The following is a 15,496-nucleotide window of genomic DNA, read 5'->3' as shown; positions in this document are numbered from 1 at the left end:
ATCGATGACATTTAAGATTATGATGTAGTTATATAATACAGTATATTTATATAATAGACTATAATAGAGTATAACAATGAAAATGGACAAATTACAGCTACACACAACATGATGGATGAGTCTTAAAAACAGTGCTAAGGCTGGGCACAGAGGCTCACGCCATAATCCTAGCACTTTGGGAGGCCGAGGCAGGACGATCACTTGAGGCCAGGAGTTTGAGACAAGCCTGGGCAACATAGCAAGATCCCATCTTTACAAAAAATAATAAAAATTAGCCGAGCATTGTGGCACATGCCTGTAGTCCCAGCTACTTGCTACTTGGGAGGCTGAGGTGGGAGGATTATTTGAACTCAGGAGTTCAAGGCTGCAGTGAGCTATGATCATGCCACTGCATTCCAGCCTGGGCAACAGAGCAAGACCCCCATCTCTTAAAAAAAAAGTTGAGCAAAAGCCATACACACAGAATATATACTGTATGATTGTACTTTGAAGTCAAGAACACGCAAAACTAAACAAATGGTGTTTAAGGATGCACACTAAGGGGTAAAAAACTATAAAGCAAATCAAGAAAATGATTACCATAAAAGTTAGCTTTGTGGGGGACAGGATTTGCAATCAGAAAGGAGTATACAAGACACTTCTGTGGTGCTGAGAGGGCTTGATCTGAGTGGTGGTTACCCAGGAGTTTATTCACTTTACAAATTATGTTGTAATATATGTTTTATTATATATATATATTTTATATATATAAAAATATATGTTTTATTTACTTTGTGTTGTATTTCATAATTTAAAAGGTTTTAAAAATACAGAAAATACAAATAAAAATAGTACTATCTTCTGAATAAGATTAGGCTCAACTTACAAACTAATTTTGTTTGCCTTACAAACTAATTCAAAAGCAATTAATAATCCTTTAGATATTTAGATATGATTAAGCTATTTTTCCACAAGGTCATTTTTAAAACCTCAGCTTATTTGATAGGTAAAGTAGGTATCTAATTGCTCGTTTGTACTTAATTTCTAGATAAATTGAACATGTAAAAATGTTTACTGGCAATGTATTTTCCTATATTTATTACCTAGTCATGTTTTTGCCCATTTTTCTGTTGTCATTTTTTTAAACTGTAAGCATGGATAAGTTTAAGATACTAAATCCTTCATAAATTTGCAAATATTTTCCCTAGATTGTCATTTTTACCCCACCAAGAAAAAGATTTCATTTTAAAGTAATCAAATCTGTCTTTTCTGGCTGCTTTTTGCTGTGGATAGGAAATCTCACCCCATTATTAAATAAATTTTCACCATGTTTTCTTCTTCCTTTATGGTTTAATTTTTTTACATTGTATTTTTTTAATTCATGAATATATTTTTATATTTGGTGTGTAATACAATTTAACAGTATTTTCAAAATTTTTTGTCACCTCATCACCATCTAAATGAATTCTTCTTTCCTTACTGATTTAGAATGCCATGTCTATCATATGCTAACTACTTCTGTAAATTTAGATTTTATTTCAGGGCTTTTTTTCCTATTCCATGGGTTTTTCTGCCTATTACAATGACAGTATTTTATCTTTTAAATTTAAAGGACAATATTTATCTTTTAAATTATTCCCAGAGGAGCTTTTGGTTAAGTCTTTTTTTAAAGTAAGTTTTAATATAATGTTAATCTTTATGCCTTCAATTAAAATATATAAATGGTATTTTGTTTGAGTAAAAATGGAATGCATGTGTTTCAGGGTACTGTTTTTCACAACTGAAGCTTCAGAAACATTTACTTAATAATACATCTGGTCTTTAGATGGTTATTTAAAATCATGTATTTGAGACTATTTAATAATACAGTAATTCTGTTTATTTTAAATGCTAGGCAATATAGCGTTGGATTTGAAGTTGTAACAGTTTCTGTGATGGGAGATCCTGGTCCCCATGGCTTTCCAAGGAAATCTAGTGGTGACTATAGGTAATTTTGGCATTTTGATTGGATCTAATTTATATTTTATTTTTTGTGACATTATCTTCTATAAACCTTATTCTTATTTTCCCTGAATACAGGTGTGGGTTTTGCTACCTGGAATTAGAAAATATACCTGCTGGGATCTTTAATATCATTCCCAGTACTTTTTTGCCTAAACAAGAAGGACCTTTTTTCTTGGACTTTAATAGTATTATCCCCATCAAGATAACACAACTTCAGTGATGGAGAAATCTCAAAAATTACTGGATTTTATATTTACCAAACGTCAACTCTTCAAATGAGAACACAGATCTTCAGGACAGTAAACACAACAATCAGAATGGAATTAAATCTCTAAAAACATGTTGCAGTAGAATCTGGTGCTTGTTCAGGGCATTTGGTGAGAATTGTATGTAGTCAGAATTACCTAAATCACCTAGAAGTACAGTTTACATGGTTTTGTGTATATATAGAGTTGGCTTGCATTTAGGGGCCATTTTGTATAAAAAGTGCATATGATTAATGTTTAGACTCAGTAATCACTGTGAGATGCCTTTGATAAAAGGATAAAGGAACTAAGACCAGATGGGCAAAATGAGGGGCGAAGATTCATTGAGTGAAATGCTAGGCTAGTTTGATATCCTGAAATATTTACATTATGTTTCCCTTTTTTGCAGAGCATGTTATAAGTTAAACCTGCCTGTGTTGACTCCATTATACATCTTGGGCAACTGATTACCAAATGAATTGTTACCATAACTAATTTTAATTTTGCATTATTTATGATTTTAAATGTTTATTATTGCCCAGATGTTATAAAAGAATAAAGCTAATTCTAATTAGCATGAAGATGCTCATGCTTAAGAATGAAGGTTGTTGAGGTTAGATACCTGTCTCCCATTGAATCATGTAGAAAGAACTGAGGTAAGTTCACTATTGCAGTTTTTATTTTTTAAAGTAGTAATTGGAGACATTAAAGACATTACAATTTAGTTTGTATAGTCTTTTTTAAATTGCTCTATAACTCAATGTTCTAGTGGTAAAAACACTTTGAAGAAATTGAGAGTTTAATATATAGCTATTGGGTTATATAGCATTGAGAAAAAGTGAATTGCCAAGATACTAGTGTTGTGTAAATTCCTGGTTTACATAAAAATCCATCAAAACAATGTTCAAGATTTTAAAGGTCTAAAAATTAATAGTGTGGGATTTTTCATTGTCTCTACTTTATAATTATTAAAACTTCTTATTTTGTATTTCTACCTTTAACGGAAATAAAATGTTTATACTTATGAAAACCATATGTTTAACTTAGAGAAATGATTTATTAAAAGATTTCATCAGTGTTCCATTTAAAAGAGAACAGATTACTTGCATGAAAATACATGCTTCAACAAAAATGTCTTTTATATTTAGGGTAATGGTAGATTATTACACTGAGATTTCACTTTGGTAAATACTTAGGGCTTTCAAATTTTAGTTTATTTTAGGTAGATTAATCTGACTAGTTTTCTGTGACCCTTTAAAGAAGATAGTCCAAAGCATAAAAGCTGTATTATAAACACATAATTTGAACCTCTTGTGTTAAAGATCTTGTACAGGATGCAAACAAAACCTAATCCCTGCTCTCAAATCTATTAGAGGAGATCTGTATATGAACAGTTAAGTATATTGTAGTGTTGAATTCTATAATATAGCTCCAAACACAGTGCTACCAATGTATAAGGGAAAGATTAATTTTGACTGGACCAATATAGAACTTATTTGAATAATTGATACTTAGACTTTATAGAAGAAACTTTAAAACACAGACTAAAAAGTAGCAGTTATTGAGTGGTTACTATGTACGTGATGTTTATATTTTTCTTTTTAATATTCCCAATAGTTGAATAAAGTACAAATACTATTTCCTTCCTACAACTGGGGAAACAAGCTTAATACTTAAAAGATCTTGCAGGTTCACAAGCCTTTTTTCCAGAGCTCTGATTCAGCTGCTCTGTTCCTTTCCATCTTAGGGCAGCAGGCTATAATTAAAGCACACACACAGAGGGACTAGATCAGACCTATATTTTTGAGGGAGAGAAAACCATCCAGGCCTTTCTGAGGTTCTGAACACAACAGTGAGACAAAGTTGGAATGGGAAAAACTGGTCAGTTTTTAAAGGAAGATAGAGAATGACTCAAGTTTCTAATTTCAGCATGTGGACAGATGCTCAGAGAAATTCAGAGAAGGTAAGTTTTGATACAAAGTAAAATTGTCCAGAATGTCCACATCTGGAATCAGTGTGGTGGTATAGTAAATGAGATCACCCAGAAAAATCAAAAGTCAAATGTTAACTTAAGATGTTAAGAACTGATTTGGGGGAAATCTTCAGAAAGTTTTTCTAAATTCTTAGAAGAGGTAACTACAGAGAGTGACAACATGAGATACAAGAAAACAGGGAGGTTAGAGGGAAGGTGAAGAAGCCAAGTGGACAGGGAATTCCCAGAAGAGAGTAAAATGCCAGATGTAGCAGAGGTAAAGTAAGAAGGCTGCAGTGACAGGAACAGGGGTAGGGGATTACTTTAACCTAGAAATTTGAAAAGAAAGAACAAAAGGTGGTTTGCAGTCCCTTTCTGGGGAGGAAACAAGCAATTGGTAGGATGATGGGAAAAGGGGATTGAGACAGGAAAGGAGATTATAAAGTTCTAATGCTTAAATAAGGATACAGCACTATATCTTGGTTGTCTAGGGCTTTGTCTTTTTTCAAAGACAAAGGAGGAAGCAGGTGTGCCTGGCTTCTGGCCAGGGCTTTGCTCCCAACCTGTTGGAATGGCTGCCCCAGCAGGTTGCAACCCTTTATGAGAAATAAAGCTCTCCTTTTTCCAAAGTATAAACTTTGTTAATTTTTTTTTAGTTAACAAATGGCAACTGTTAAGGGACCCAGGGAGACACCCTGCCCCCGCTCCATTTTCCCCAGCATTATTGGAGGTCCATACACTAACGTCTGCATGAGGCCGTTGATAGGTCAGTTATCTCCCTGACCTCGCTGGAAGAAACTCTGGTAAGCTCCCCTGGATCCAAGACCTCCCGCTTTTAGGACAAAGATCTCAGAGACTTCATTTCTGTCCACCCCTGCCCTTCATTTCTCCTGAGTTCGGTTTCCTCCATTTTGGACCCCAGAGGGAATGTCTTTGTAGGTCCCAGGTTTGGTGGGGACCTGGTTGGATTCAGCTGCTCCATAAGGATTTATGAGAATACTCATGTTTTGGCACTTGGAGAAGGTGCTCTGATAAACATTAAGTGCAACAAAAAAAAGGAAAATGCAAGGGAAAGAAAGCCCAGTGTTACAAAATTCCATCCCACTTTCATTCTCTGCAGGAAGTACTTAGAGATAAATTTTTAGTCATTAATGAAATGTTCTTTTGTGCCTTCCATTTATGAAAGTCAAATGTAATGTACAACACTATAAGTAATAAACTATTTGAGCCAGAAATTCACCACACAGATTCTGAACGTTTAACTGTGTAAGAACTTTAAACCATCCCAGTTTGGGCTGTTTGCCAGGTGATGTTTTTCCAAGAGGGAAAAAAAAAAAAGCCTCAGTTGCAGGGATTTTTGCTAACAGTAAGTCAAGAAAGTCTCAGTGTCTTTTCTAGAGGTAGAGGTCATGGTGTATAGGGGGATCTTAAGAGAACTGAATGGGCCCTGAAGGTGACTAGTAGAATTATTTTTAAACATAGTAAAAGGAATTTAACTTTTCTAGATGAAATACTACTAGGTAAAACATCTGTATTTGATATTGCAGAGGGTTATCTTTTCTGGAACTATTCTAATCCTCGTGATTGGCCAACCATGTACTTTTTCCCACAGCATGCTTTAATATGAAATGCACAGATGAACAGGTCCAGGAGAGAAAGCATCCAATAAATATGTCATCTGATTCTCAATCATGAATGCACACTGGCATCACCTGGGGAGCTTTTAAAAGTCCAGTGCCCAAGCATACATCAAATCAGTCCCTGGGGATGAGGCCAGACAGCAAGCCAAGCTCCCTAGGAGACTGTAATGTGCAGCTGAGGTTGAGAGAACCACTCCTCCAGCTGGCTACCTTACCGGTATTTCCCCACCCCCGTGCCTCCTCATTGCCCAGCTTCAGTAGCAGCAAAAGTAGAATTCTAATCCAAACCTTGGTAATTGGGGCTTAAATTATTAGGATTCAGGACCTTAACTGACCTAACATGTGACCGCTGTACTCCATGCTCTTCCTTACAGCAAGAGGGTTGCCTTGAATAGGACATTAAGCAACGGTGGGATTTATTTGAAGTCACAGGAAGTTTTCTTAAGCCGTTTTTATTACACTCAAGGTATTAAGACAAGTACAAAATAATCTTGTGATTAGGATACTGTATCAATCAGTCAAAAAAATTACTACTGTATGAAGAGATTTACAAATGACTTAAATATACAAGCTGTGATGGAACAATTTGAAGTGGGAGGGGGTTGGTTTTTTTCTTTTAGAAATGCTAAATTTTTTAACAAAACAGGACAAATAAAATACAATGTTCTAAATATGCATAACCATGAAAACGTTAAAGTTGTCTTAACACTATTAGCATAACAGACTCCATTGCTTCTATTTAACAGCCTTTGCCAGCACATGCCTACTCCCTTTCCTAGCTTTAAGGAACTGTTTCCTCTAAGGAATACTAGTGCAGCATAACCCTTAAATAATTTCATTTATTTTTAAAGTTACAACCTACAGAGAAATTAACACTTTGTCAATCTAATAATAATTGCAACCATTCTTCACATGCACTTCTCATAGAATAAATCCCCTTGGCTGGCAGGATAAGGTTTATGCTACAGAACCTTCTTTCCCACAGCCACAAATTCCCTTCTATGATATTTCCCTGCTACCCTCATTCCCCCACCCCCATCCCTACACCAGCATTCACCTTTCCCACCCCAAAAAGTGCAGTTCATGGTAACCTTCCTAGAAAATGGCTGTCCCAGCATAACACTTTCTGAAAGCCCCTCTGAACACCAGAGGTGATGAAAATGAATTGTGTTCTTGGATTTTTTTCTTTAAGCCTTTGAAAAGGTGTGCTCTGAATACTTAAGCTTTTGTTTTGTGTGTGTGTATGACCATTTTTTATTTCATTAAGATACCCTGGGATATAATGGAGAGAACAGCTCCATTTTCCCCAAGTTGAGGATGAGAAAAGGGAAAGAGAAGCAAGCTGTTGCCCCCACCCTGGCTGAGCTTCCCAGCCCTCTTCCCGGCTCCGGTTCTTTCACAGGAACGAGTTATTGCTCCCACAACGCCGTTACACAGAGTGTTCCATAAAAGCTGTGGACCTGGTCACAGTCCTCCTGCAACAACTCCTCTGCTCTGAAACACAAACCAGCCTACGAGCTCTTACCCAGAAGAAAAATCTTCAGCTCTCAAGGTCACTGAAACCTCCTTAGTGCAGTTTATAGTAAACGCTTAAGATTTGGCATATATTAAATGATTATTGGCACAATGTTCTCCAGTTTCATGTATAAATATTGATATGCATGTGGCCAGGGCCCTGGATGGATCACCCAATCTGCACCATTTTAATGTCAGCAATAATCCTGTCTCTTCCCTTTGAGCACTGGAGGGAAAGCTGCTTCATCCGGTTCTCCAAGGCCTGGCCCTCAGGGGAAATGCTGCTTTGGCTCTTACTGCGGCCACCACAGCCGCTGCCGTTGCTGAGACCCCGGTTGTTGTTGGCTTTGTCGCTGGCTTTATTCTCTGCCCCTTCTGCCCTGTCTCCTATAGAAATACAAAGATTATCAAAAGTGAGTATTGACAATTCAGAGTCACTTGGGCCCAAGCCAACTCAGCCCTTTAGAATTCCCAGGGTTGCCCCCCATGCATAGCCGAGAGAGGGTTCTCCAGCACGTAATTAATCACCTATTGCTTTCATTCCTTATGGTGTTTTGTATATTCCTTATCTTTAGAGATGAGAGACAAAACTCTCTAGTGTGTGTTTGCCAAGGGGTCTGTTCTGATGAGAGAGACAGGAACTAAGCTTTACGTTATAGAAGCTGAGTAGAGCCAGGAGCCCCCAGAACAGCACTTGGAAACAGCCTCAGTGATTAACACCAGTAGCACATATACAGAGACCCAGTAATGCAGCTCTGGGGGCACAGAGACCTCGCAAAGGTATAGAACGGTACAAAGATCAGGCTGCAAAAGCAGTGCGTCATCTGGGACAGGGTGAAAGGACTGCAACTCACCTCGTTCTACCTCACATTCGGGGGAGGAGGCCCCACTGCATTCACTTCGAGGGCCCAACACTGGGAATATCATCCCAAACTCTGACAGGGATACAGGGCTGGGCAGATCCAGGCTGCCAGGCCTCACAGCTGCAGGGAACTGGTCAGGTATCTCAGACGGGCTCGTTGGTCCTGAACTAAAGCTGGATACAGATTGGGTTTCTGAGTCATCTTCAGACACAAAGTTGCTACAGTTGTCATCTTCAAAGGCCTCCGAGGCCACTAGGATGAGAGAGAACACCAGTCACATGGGGTCTGACAGTTACCTCGCTCCTCAGACACCTCCAAAAGTGCATGCTGCTGTCAGACAGCTGGACACAGCATGGGGACTGCAGAATTTCTGCCATTGTGGGCACCTGATAAAGGAATGTGATGGCCCAAGCCTGAAGGTCCAGCCTCTAAAGCAGCTTGAAGGGAAGCAGCTGGTAGCTGGATCCCATGGATATTCCGTGCGTTAAAATAACCTTACAGCTCCTGCCTAGAAATCAGTGTCACTAGGCACTGCCTAAAGATGGAGAGGAAATCAGCCACAGATCAGGACTTCTTCATCTCATTCCCCCCTACAGATTCACATACACACAGGAAGGTTTCTGTAGTGTATTGGTTATCACGTTCGCCTGACACATGCACAGGAAACTGCTGGCCCCTCTGTAATGTATCCCAAACAAAGCCAGTCAGACTGATGGGCTACTTTCTGCCAAGGCAATAGAAGCAAAAGCTGCTGGAAGAAACAGCCCTGCTGTTGGCAGTATCTGTTGGGACCTTTGTTCCCTTCCAAGTAACTTCTGATCTCATAAAACACACTCAAAACCCTACCTAGACTACGATTTGCTGCAAAAGAACAAAAGCCCTTTACAATGGTGTGTAGCTTTTGCCTCATTTTGTGGACCTGATATTCCCAAGGTTTCAAAACCTCTTCAGCCTTTAGTGATTTTCCCTCAGCCTACACACAGTCCCACTTCTTATTAGATCTTTCCTACTCCCCTTTCCTCCTCCCTCATCTTTAAAAACAGCGTTATAGCATTCCATAGAGGATTGTTACAAATGATAAGCTCTGTAATGTTGGGGACAGAATTCAGATTCTAACTCCACTACTTGCTGTGTGTCCTTGGTCAAGTTACTCATCTCTGAGCTGCACGATCCTGTGCACACAGGGTTTACGAGATGATATATAGAAAGTAATTCACACATAGGTGTTGCTTATAGTTTCTCCTTTTCCTTGGACCTGGTACCTAAACACTGGATGGAATTAAAGAACTGAGGAAGGAGCCTGGGAAAGAGCCAATGGGGATTATTCCTCACAAAAGGAAAAGGAAATATGCAAAGATAGTGTTGTAGGAGTTTTCTTGATTAACATAACAAAAGTCAAACCTCTTATCCGTTTTCCATGGGGTGGGGGCCCTGGGAAAAAAGGTCTCTGTGATCAGACACCGGTGAGAGCCACCATTTGCTGACTGCTTACTGGGTTTCATATAATCCTAACCACCACTCTACAAAAGAGATAGTATATGGTAGGTACTATCATTATAGTATATGGTAGGTACTACCATTTTACGGGTGAAAAAAAAACTGAAATATGAAGTTAAGACCTTGCCCACTCCATGTACTAGTAATGATGTGAAAGGCTGGATTGGAATAAATCTGATTCCAAAGTCCCTATTCTTAGATAACTCTTCTCAAAGCCTTGAACGTTCCCATGTGTACCTTTGACTCTCAGGGGTCAAAGTGTAACATTTCCCAAAATTATTTGGCCACAGAATCCTGACTTTGATGAACACAGTGTTCCATAAAACACAGGAAGTCACCAGAAATAGCCCTCAGGCCTAACTCTCTGAGACCCTTCAGTGATGCCCAGAGGGTGGGGACACTGGGACAAGACAGCCCTGGAAGCAGATTGCACAAGCTGTATGATCTCCCCACTTGCCCACGGAACCCCCAACTCACCAGAAACGGTGTCCGGCTCAGGCTTGCTCCCTGACAGGTCCTCCACAGACGTGCTGCTGCCCTCGGCCCCGACGCCGCAGCCCCGAGGTCCCATGGCACTGGAGCGCCGCCGCTCGTGGATCTCATCCGAGATCATCTCCAGGTTCTTCAGGGCCGTCTTGTACTCGCCTTTTGCCAGGGTCAGTTTGGCCTGCAGGTCATCCACGGTCTTCTTCAGTTGCTGGTCAGAACAGGAGACACATAAGTGAAGACTGCCCCTGCTGGCCTTGAAATGCTTTTTGAATGCTAGGCTCAAGTACATTTTCTGCCCATGATTCTGCTTCAAAGCATTTCCCAAGCCATGACTGAGGAACTGATTACTCTTAGCACCGCTATCCATTCTGGATGGGAGCTGGGGCGTGGTGGTAGTGGCTGGTTTTATGTCTGGTGAATGGATAGCAGTAATATCCAGAAACTCACTGGTGCAATAAACCCCATCAGGAAACAAAAATGGGCAAACACCTCAAAGTCCCACAGTCTAGCCACTTGGTCCCCAGTACAGTGGTTCTCGAGCTTGCATCAGAATCCCCTGGAGTGCTTATTAAAACTCAGTTTGCTGGATTTTAACCCCAGAGCTTGTGAGTAGCTCTAGGGTGGGACCTGGGAATTTGGATTTCTATCAAGTTTTCCAGGTGATGCAGATGCTGCTGGTCCCAGGAGCAGGCTGAGATCACTGGACTAGTACAATACAAAAGCCGAATGGCAGCATTAGGTTCAGAGACCACTGAAGACCCAACCAAGACCATTTTAAAGTCTGAAAACTCAGTAAAGAATGTATCTCTCCACTGTCCCCTTGTAGCAAATGGGCCATTTGAAAACCTGCTACCACAGAAAAGTAGCGCTTTGAGTGCGGAAAAATCCCATCAGCAACAAAGCCCAGGCCACACATACCTCAAGCTGCACGTAGTACTTTGCCTTGAGTTCAAAATAAGGCCTGCAAAAGACAGGAAGGAAAGCCGTAAGTAACATGATACAATGACCAACAAACTCCACAAGATGAATCAGAGGCATTAGCCACAGCTGGCCAGGTCATCCTTCCAGGATTTAATAAACTGCGGAGGACATGAGGTGAAGGTGATGCTCCCAGCTCTGGGGCCTGACTGAAACAGACACCAAACAGAGCAGCTGAGTCACCTAGGGCTGTGCTGACAAGAGGCCTGTCTCCAGACACGGGAACCCACACATGCACACACGTATCCTGGGGACGCTGCACCCTCATTCGCTTTCCTCTCTGGGGAGGCTGTTCAGGGCCACACAGGGTGTGCCCAGCAATGAAGGCGGCCGGGTCTGCTTTCCGACGATGAGAAGCAGATAAGGCTGGAGAAGGGGATGCTCAAACCCCTCTCCTCTGCTGCGGTCAACTGGGAAGAGCAACACCGTTCCCCTCACGGAGCTCAGCAGGGCCACCACTATGAGGGCGTCTCAGGTTGGTCCTCCTGGACCTTGTCAAGGACTGGAGGCATTAGATTGTTGGCAGACCCAGCCACATCATGGGCAAGAGAGAGGACAAGAAATGCCAACATCCTGCCAGTGCCCTGGGTTCTGGGTCAGCCAGAAGAGCCTGGTTCTCTGTAGGAACCTGGGTTTCTGAGCATTAAGAGTAATCCAATGCTTTATTCTTGAGCTGTCCACCCTCCATAAAGCTCCCGAATTCCGCATCTTGAGGATCCAGATGGATGACAAGGACACTGAGGGACCGTCATTGATGGGTATGGAAGATCTGAGACGAGGGAAAAGAATGGGGTGTGCGGGCTCTCTCGTGACCAAAAGGAGCAGCCAGCCCGCTCAGGGTGTGGAGAGTGAGACTGGGCATGGGAGAGCACAGGGAAGGCGTCCAGGCACAAGGAACAGGAGCACCCACGCCAAGGACGGAGAGCAGGAAGCAGAGTGTGACCAAAGTGAGGGTCAGAGAGGCGGGGTGGGCATGGGAGAGGCCTGGAAGCCAGTCCATGGAATGCACAGATTTACATTTTATCCACTTTGGGATCTGTCCCTACACTCTTCTCGAGTATGAAAAGGTTGTGTGTGTACACACATATGTGGAAGGGAGCAGACAGGAAGAGAAGACAAGCCCAGGGGAAAGTGCCAGGGTAGTAGAGACCAGAGGAGGATGAAATTCTTTGCAGATCCTCTTTCCCACTGCACTGGCACCTTCCCCTGACCTGGAGCAGGGCTGGCCATCTGCTAAGCTTCCGGCTCACCAGCCGGGGCTGGCGTCCACTGCCCCAAGGACAGGCATTCAGTAGCCCTGAACACACATTCTGCTCTGGGTCTGCCTTTGGCTGTTGGGTCTAGGCCATCCCAAGTCCTACTCCTTTTGCTTAGAGGCCAAGAACTGGGAATGAAACAGGGAACTTATGCCCAAAAGACACAGTTGTGTTTGCCCACCAGCATCATTATTATGTAAAAATATGTAGGGTGACAGTGAGAAAGATTGAAAACAACTATTAAAACCAGTCTTGTAGCATTCTATAAGCTCTTGATCCACAGGGAACATGTGTCCTGTGACCACAGCTCATCTCCCCTATGCTGACAGGTAAACTGAGGAACAAGGCTCTGTCAGCCACAGAGCCAAGGGTACAACCTGAGTTTCCCAGATCCCAGCCAATGGGCCATTTAACAATTTGCTTTTGGCCGGGCGCGGTGGGTCATGCCTGCAATCCTAGCACTCTGCAAGGCGGAGGCAGGAGAATCGTTTGAGCTCAGGAGTTTGGGACCAGCCTGAGCAAGAGCGAGACCCCGTCTCTACCAAAAATAGAAAAAATGAGCCGGTCAACTAAAAATAGAAACAAAAAATTAGCCGGGCGTGGTGGTGCATGCCTGTAGTCCCAGGTACTTGGGAGGCTGAGGCAGGAGGATCGCTTGAGCCCAAGAGTTGAGGTTGTTGTGAGCTACCATGACGCCACGGCACTCTACCCATGGTGACTGAGAAAGACTGTCTCAAAAAAAAAAAAAAAAAAAAAAAAAAAAAGTTTGCTTTTGAAATTCCTGCTTCTGCATCTCCCGAGTCAGTCATATCTGCAACAGCTGACTCCTCACCATCCTCTGCCCCTGGGGAGGTTAGAGAACCTGGGCAGAGGGCTCCGGTCTACGTTAAAGGGTTGCTCAAGCTGGTGCTTAAGTGTACGACACAGGAAAGGTGGAGAAGGTGGAGAAGATGCGGCAGAGGAGGATAAACACAAGGTCCCAGGGAAGGCGGCACCCAGACTTACTTGGACTTGTTGATGGCTCTCTTGAGTTTCTTCTCCAGCTGTCGCATGCGGCCCATGGCAGCATTGTACCTGGCCGCTGTCTCCTTGTGCACCAGCTCGCTCCTTGTCTTGGTCTGCTCCGCCTCCATGACCTTCAAACAATAGCAAAGATCAGCCCAGAACAGCTCCTGGTTGGGGGCTACTACTTACATCATTTTTTTAGAAAATATTTTTTAAGGAAATCAGTGGGCAGACTAAGAATAAACTAACTTCCTAATAAAATGGTATTATTTTTTCCTATTGATCTATTTTATTTTTCTTTTTTTGTTACAAGACAGAGTCTCGCTCTGTTGCCGTGGGTAGAGTGCAGTGGTGTCATCATAGCTCACAGCAACCTCAAACTCCTGGGCTCAAGGGATCCTCCTGCCTCAGCCTCCCAAATAGCTGGGGCTACAGGCACGCAGCACAACATCAGGTAGGTAATTTTTCTATTTTTAATAGAGATGGGATCTTGCTGTTGCTCAGTCTGGTCTCGAACTGCAGACTTCAAGCCATCCTCCCACCTCGGCCTCCCAGAGTGCTAGGATTACAGGCGTGAGCCACTGTGCCCTGCCCTATTGAATTATTTTGAAAAAGCCTTGTCAGACAGAAAAGATTAAAATTGGCTCTGACAATGACTGGGAAAGAAAATGGAAAAATCTGTAGTAGTTTCTGATTCAACCAATGTTACTTTCTTCTGCTCAGGCCCCCTGGCTCTAAGAAGCCACCTCAGGTCCTCCTGCTCCCTTCTTGGAGCAAAGGCCTGACGCGCAGGCAAACAGCCAGAGAGCACCACTGGGAACTTAAGAGACATCAAGGAACTGGAAGAATACCAAAACTAAGAACTAGCAACGCCAGGCATGACAGCAGTCAAGCCAACAAGGCAATCCTGATTTCAGCTGTTTTGGTCCTTTCCCAAATATCCTAAATTAGCTGGCTGAACACACAAGAATTCAGGATCCAGAAGAGTCAAACTTTACATTTAGACAATTAAAGTAAAACCTAGTCAAAACTCAGTCATTCATAGCCCAGGGCAGTGGTTCATGTCTGTAATCCTAGCAACTTGGAAGTCTGAGGTGGGAGGATCACTTGAAGCCAAAGGTTCAAGACCAGCCTGGGCAACATAGGGAGACTTCGTCTCTGAAAAAAAAAAGAACAATTAGCCAGGCACGGTGGTGCGGAGCTTGTGGTCCCAGCTACTCAGCAGGCTGAGGCAGGAGCATCACCTGAGCCCAGGAGTTCGAGGCTGCAGTGAGCTGATTGCACCACGGCACTCCAGCCTGGGAGACAGAACAAAACCCCATCTCTTCCAAAAAAAAAAGTCATTCCGGTTTTGAGGATCGCAAAAATTCATTACCAGGAGACTAGTCAGAGTTCTGGTGGGAATATTTTGTTAAGCCTGTTGATAAAAATGAGTTTAAAAACCAATAATCAAGGGCCCTCAATGGCCAGAAACAAAGCAGCTCAAAGCCGCGTTCCCAGAGACAGGGGCAATGCTAGTTCTCTCCTTGCTTACCCAAAGAAAGGCATGAGAACAAGGGCTGCTCTGAGGAAAGAGAAGGCAACAAATAGCAGCTCAGGCCACATAAGCAGTTCGCAATTTCCTTCCACATCTTCTGTCTGCACTCACACAGCATCATAAAATGAACGGGAAAGACAGGAGCGAGGTTAGGCTAAAGGACCATTCTCTATTTTACCTGAGGAGCACCGGAGAGGAGCCCCGAGGGCCCACAGTCATTGATCCACACTGGGACTCTCCAGCAGGACAATTTTAGGAAAGTACAACTGTGCCCTTCACTCCAGGTTAAAAGGTGAAGCCCACAGAAAGAGGTTGCCAACATGTACCATTTTCTCCAGACAATGGCCACAGTCAGCTCTAGGACAGTTTACTTACTCATTTATTACTTTTTTTTTTTTTTTTGAGACAGAGTCTCACTTTGTTGCCCGGGCTAGAGTGAGTGCCGTGGCGTCAGCCTAGCTCACAGCAACCTCAAACTCCTGGGCTCAAGCGATCCTCCTGCCTCAGCCTCCCAAA

At 42.6% G+C, this 15,496-nt stretch overlaps 2 protein-coding genes across 3 annotated transcripts in view; one reads left to right on the top strand and one right to left on the bottom strand.

Moving 5' to 3' along the window:
* Positions 1-3,261, top strand: part of CAPN7 (calpain 7) — a 48,635-nt gene extending 45,374 nt beyond the window's left edge. For both annotated transcript variants that reach the window (XM_045538470.1, XM_045538461.1), the window contains 2 exons: positions 1,874-1,966; positions 2,059-3,261. In XM_045538470.1, coding sequence (XP_045394426.1) covers positions 1,874-1,966; positions 2,059-2,203 — 238 coding nt within the window. In that variant the 3' untranslated portion in view covers positions 2,204-3,261. The remainder of the gene's footprint in view (positions 1-1,873; positions 1,967-2,058) is intronic.
* A 3,015-nt stretch (positions 3,262-6,276) lies between these two features.
* Positions 6,277-15,496, bottom strand: part of SH3BP5 (SH3 domain binding protein 5) — a 72,536-nt gene continuing 63,316 nt past the window's right edge. The window contains exons 5-9 of the mRNA XM_045538478.1: positions 13,444-13,574; positions 11,123-11,165; positions 10,193-10,412; positions 8,210-8,470; positions 6,277-7,742 (exon numbers count right to left, since the gene is read on the bottom strand). Coding sequence (XP_045394434.1) covers positions 7,525-7,742; positions 8,210-8,470; positions 10,193-10,412; positions 11,123-11,165; positions 13,444-13,574 — 873 coding nt within the window. The 3' untranslated portion in view covers positions 6,277-7,524. The remainder of the gene's footprint in view (positions 7,743-8,209; positions 8,471-10,192; positions 10,413-11,122; positions 11,166-13,443; positions 13,575-15,496) is intronic.

This window comes from Lemur catta, chromosome 1, assembly GCF_020740605.2.
Source record: "Lemur catta isolate mLemCat1 chromosome 1, mLemCat1.pri, whole genome shotgun sequence".
Lineage (NCBI taxonomy): Eukaryota > Metazoa > Chordata > Mammalia > Primates > Lemuridae > Lemur > Lemur catta.
This window is presented reverse-complemented; position numbering and strand designations above follow the sequence as displayed.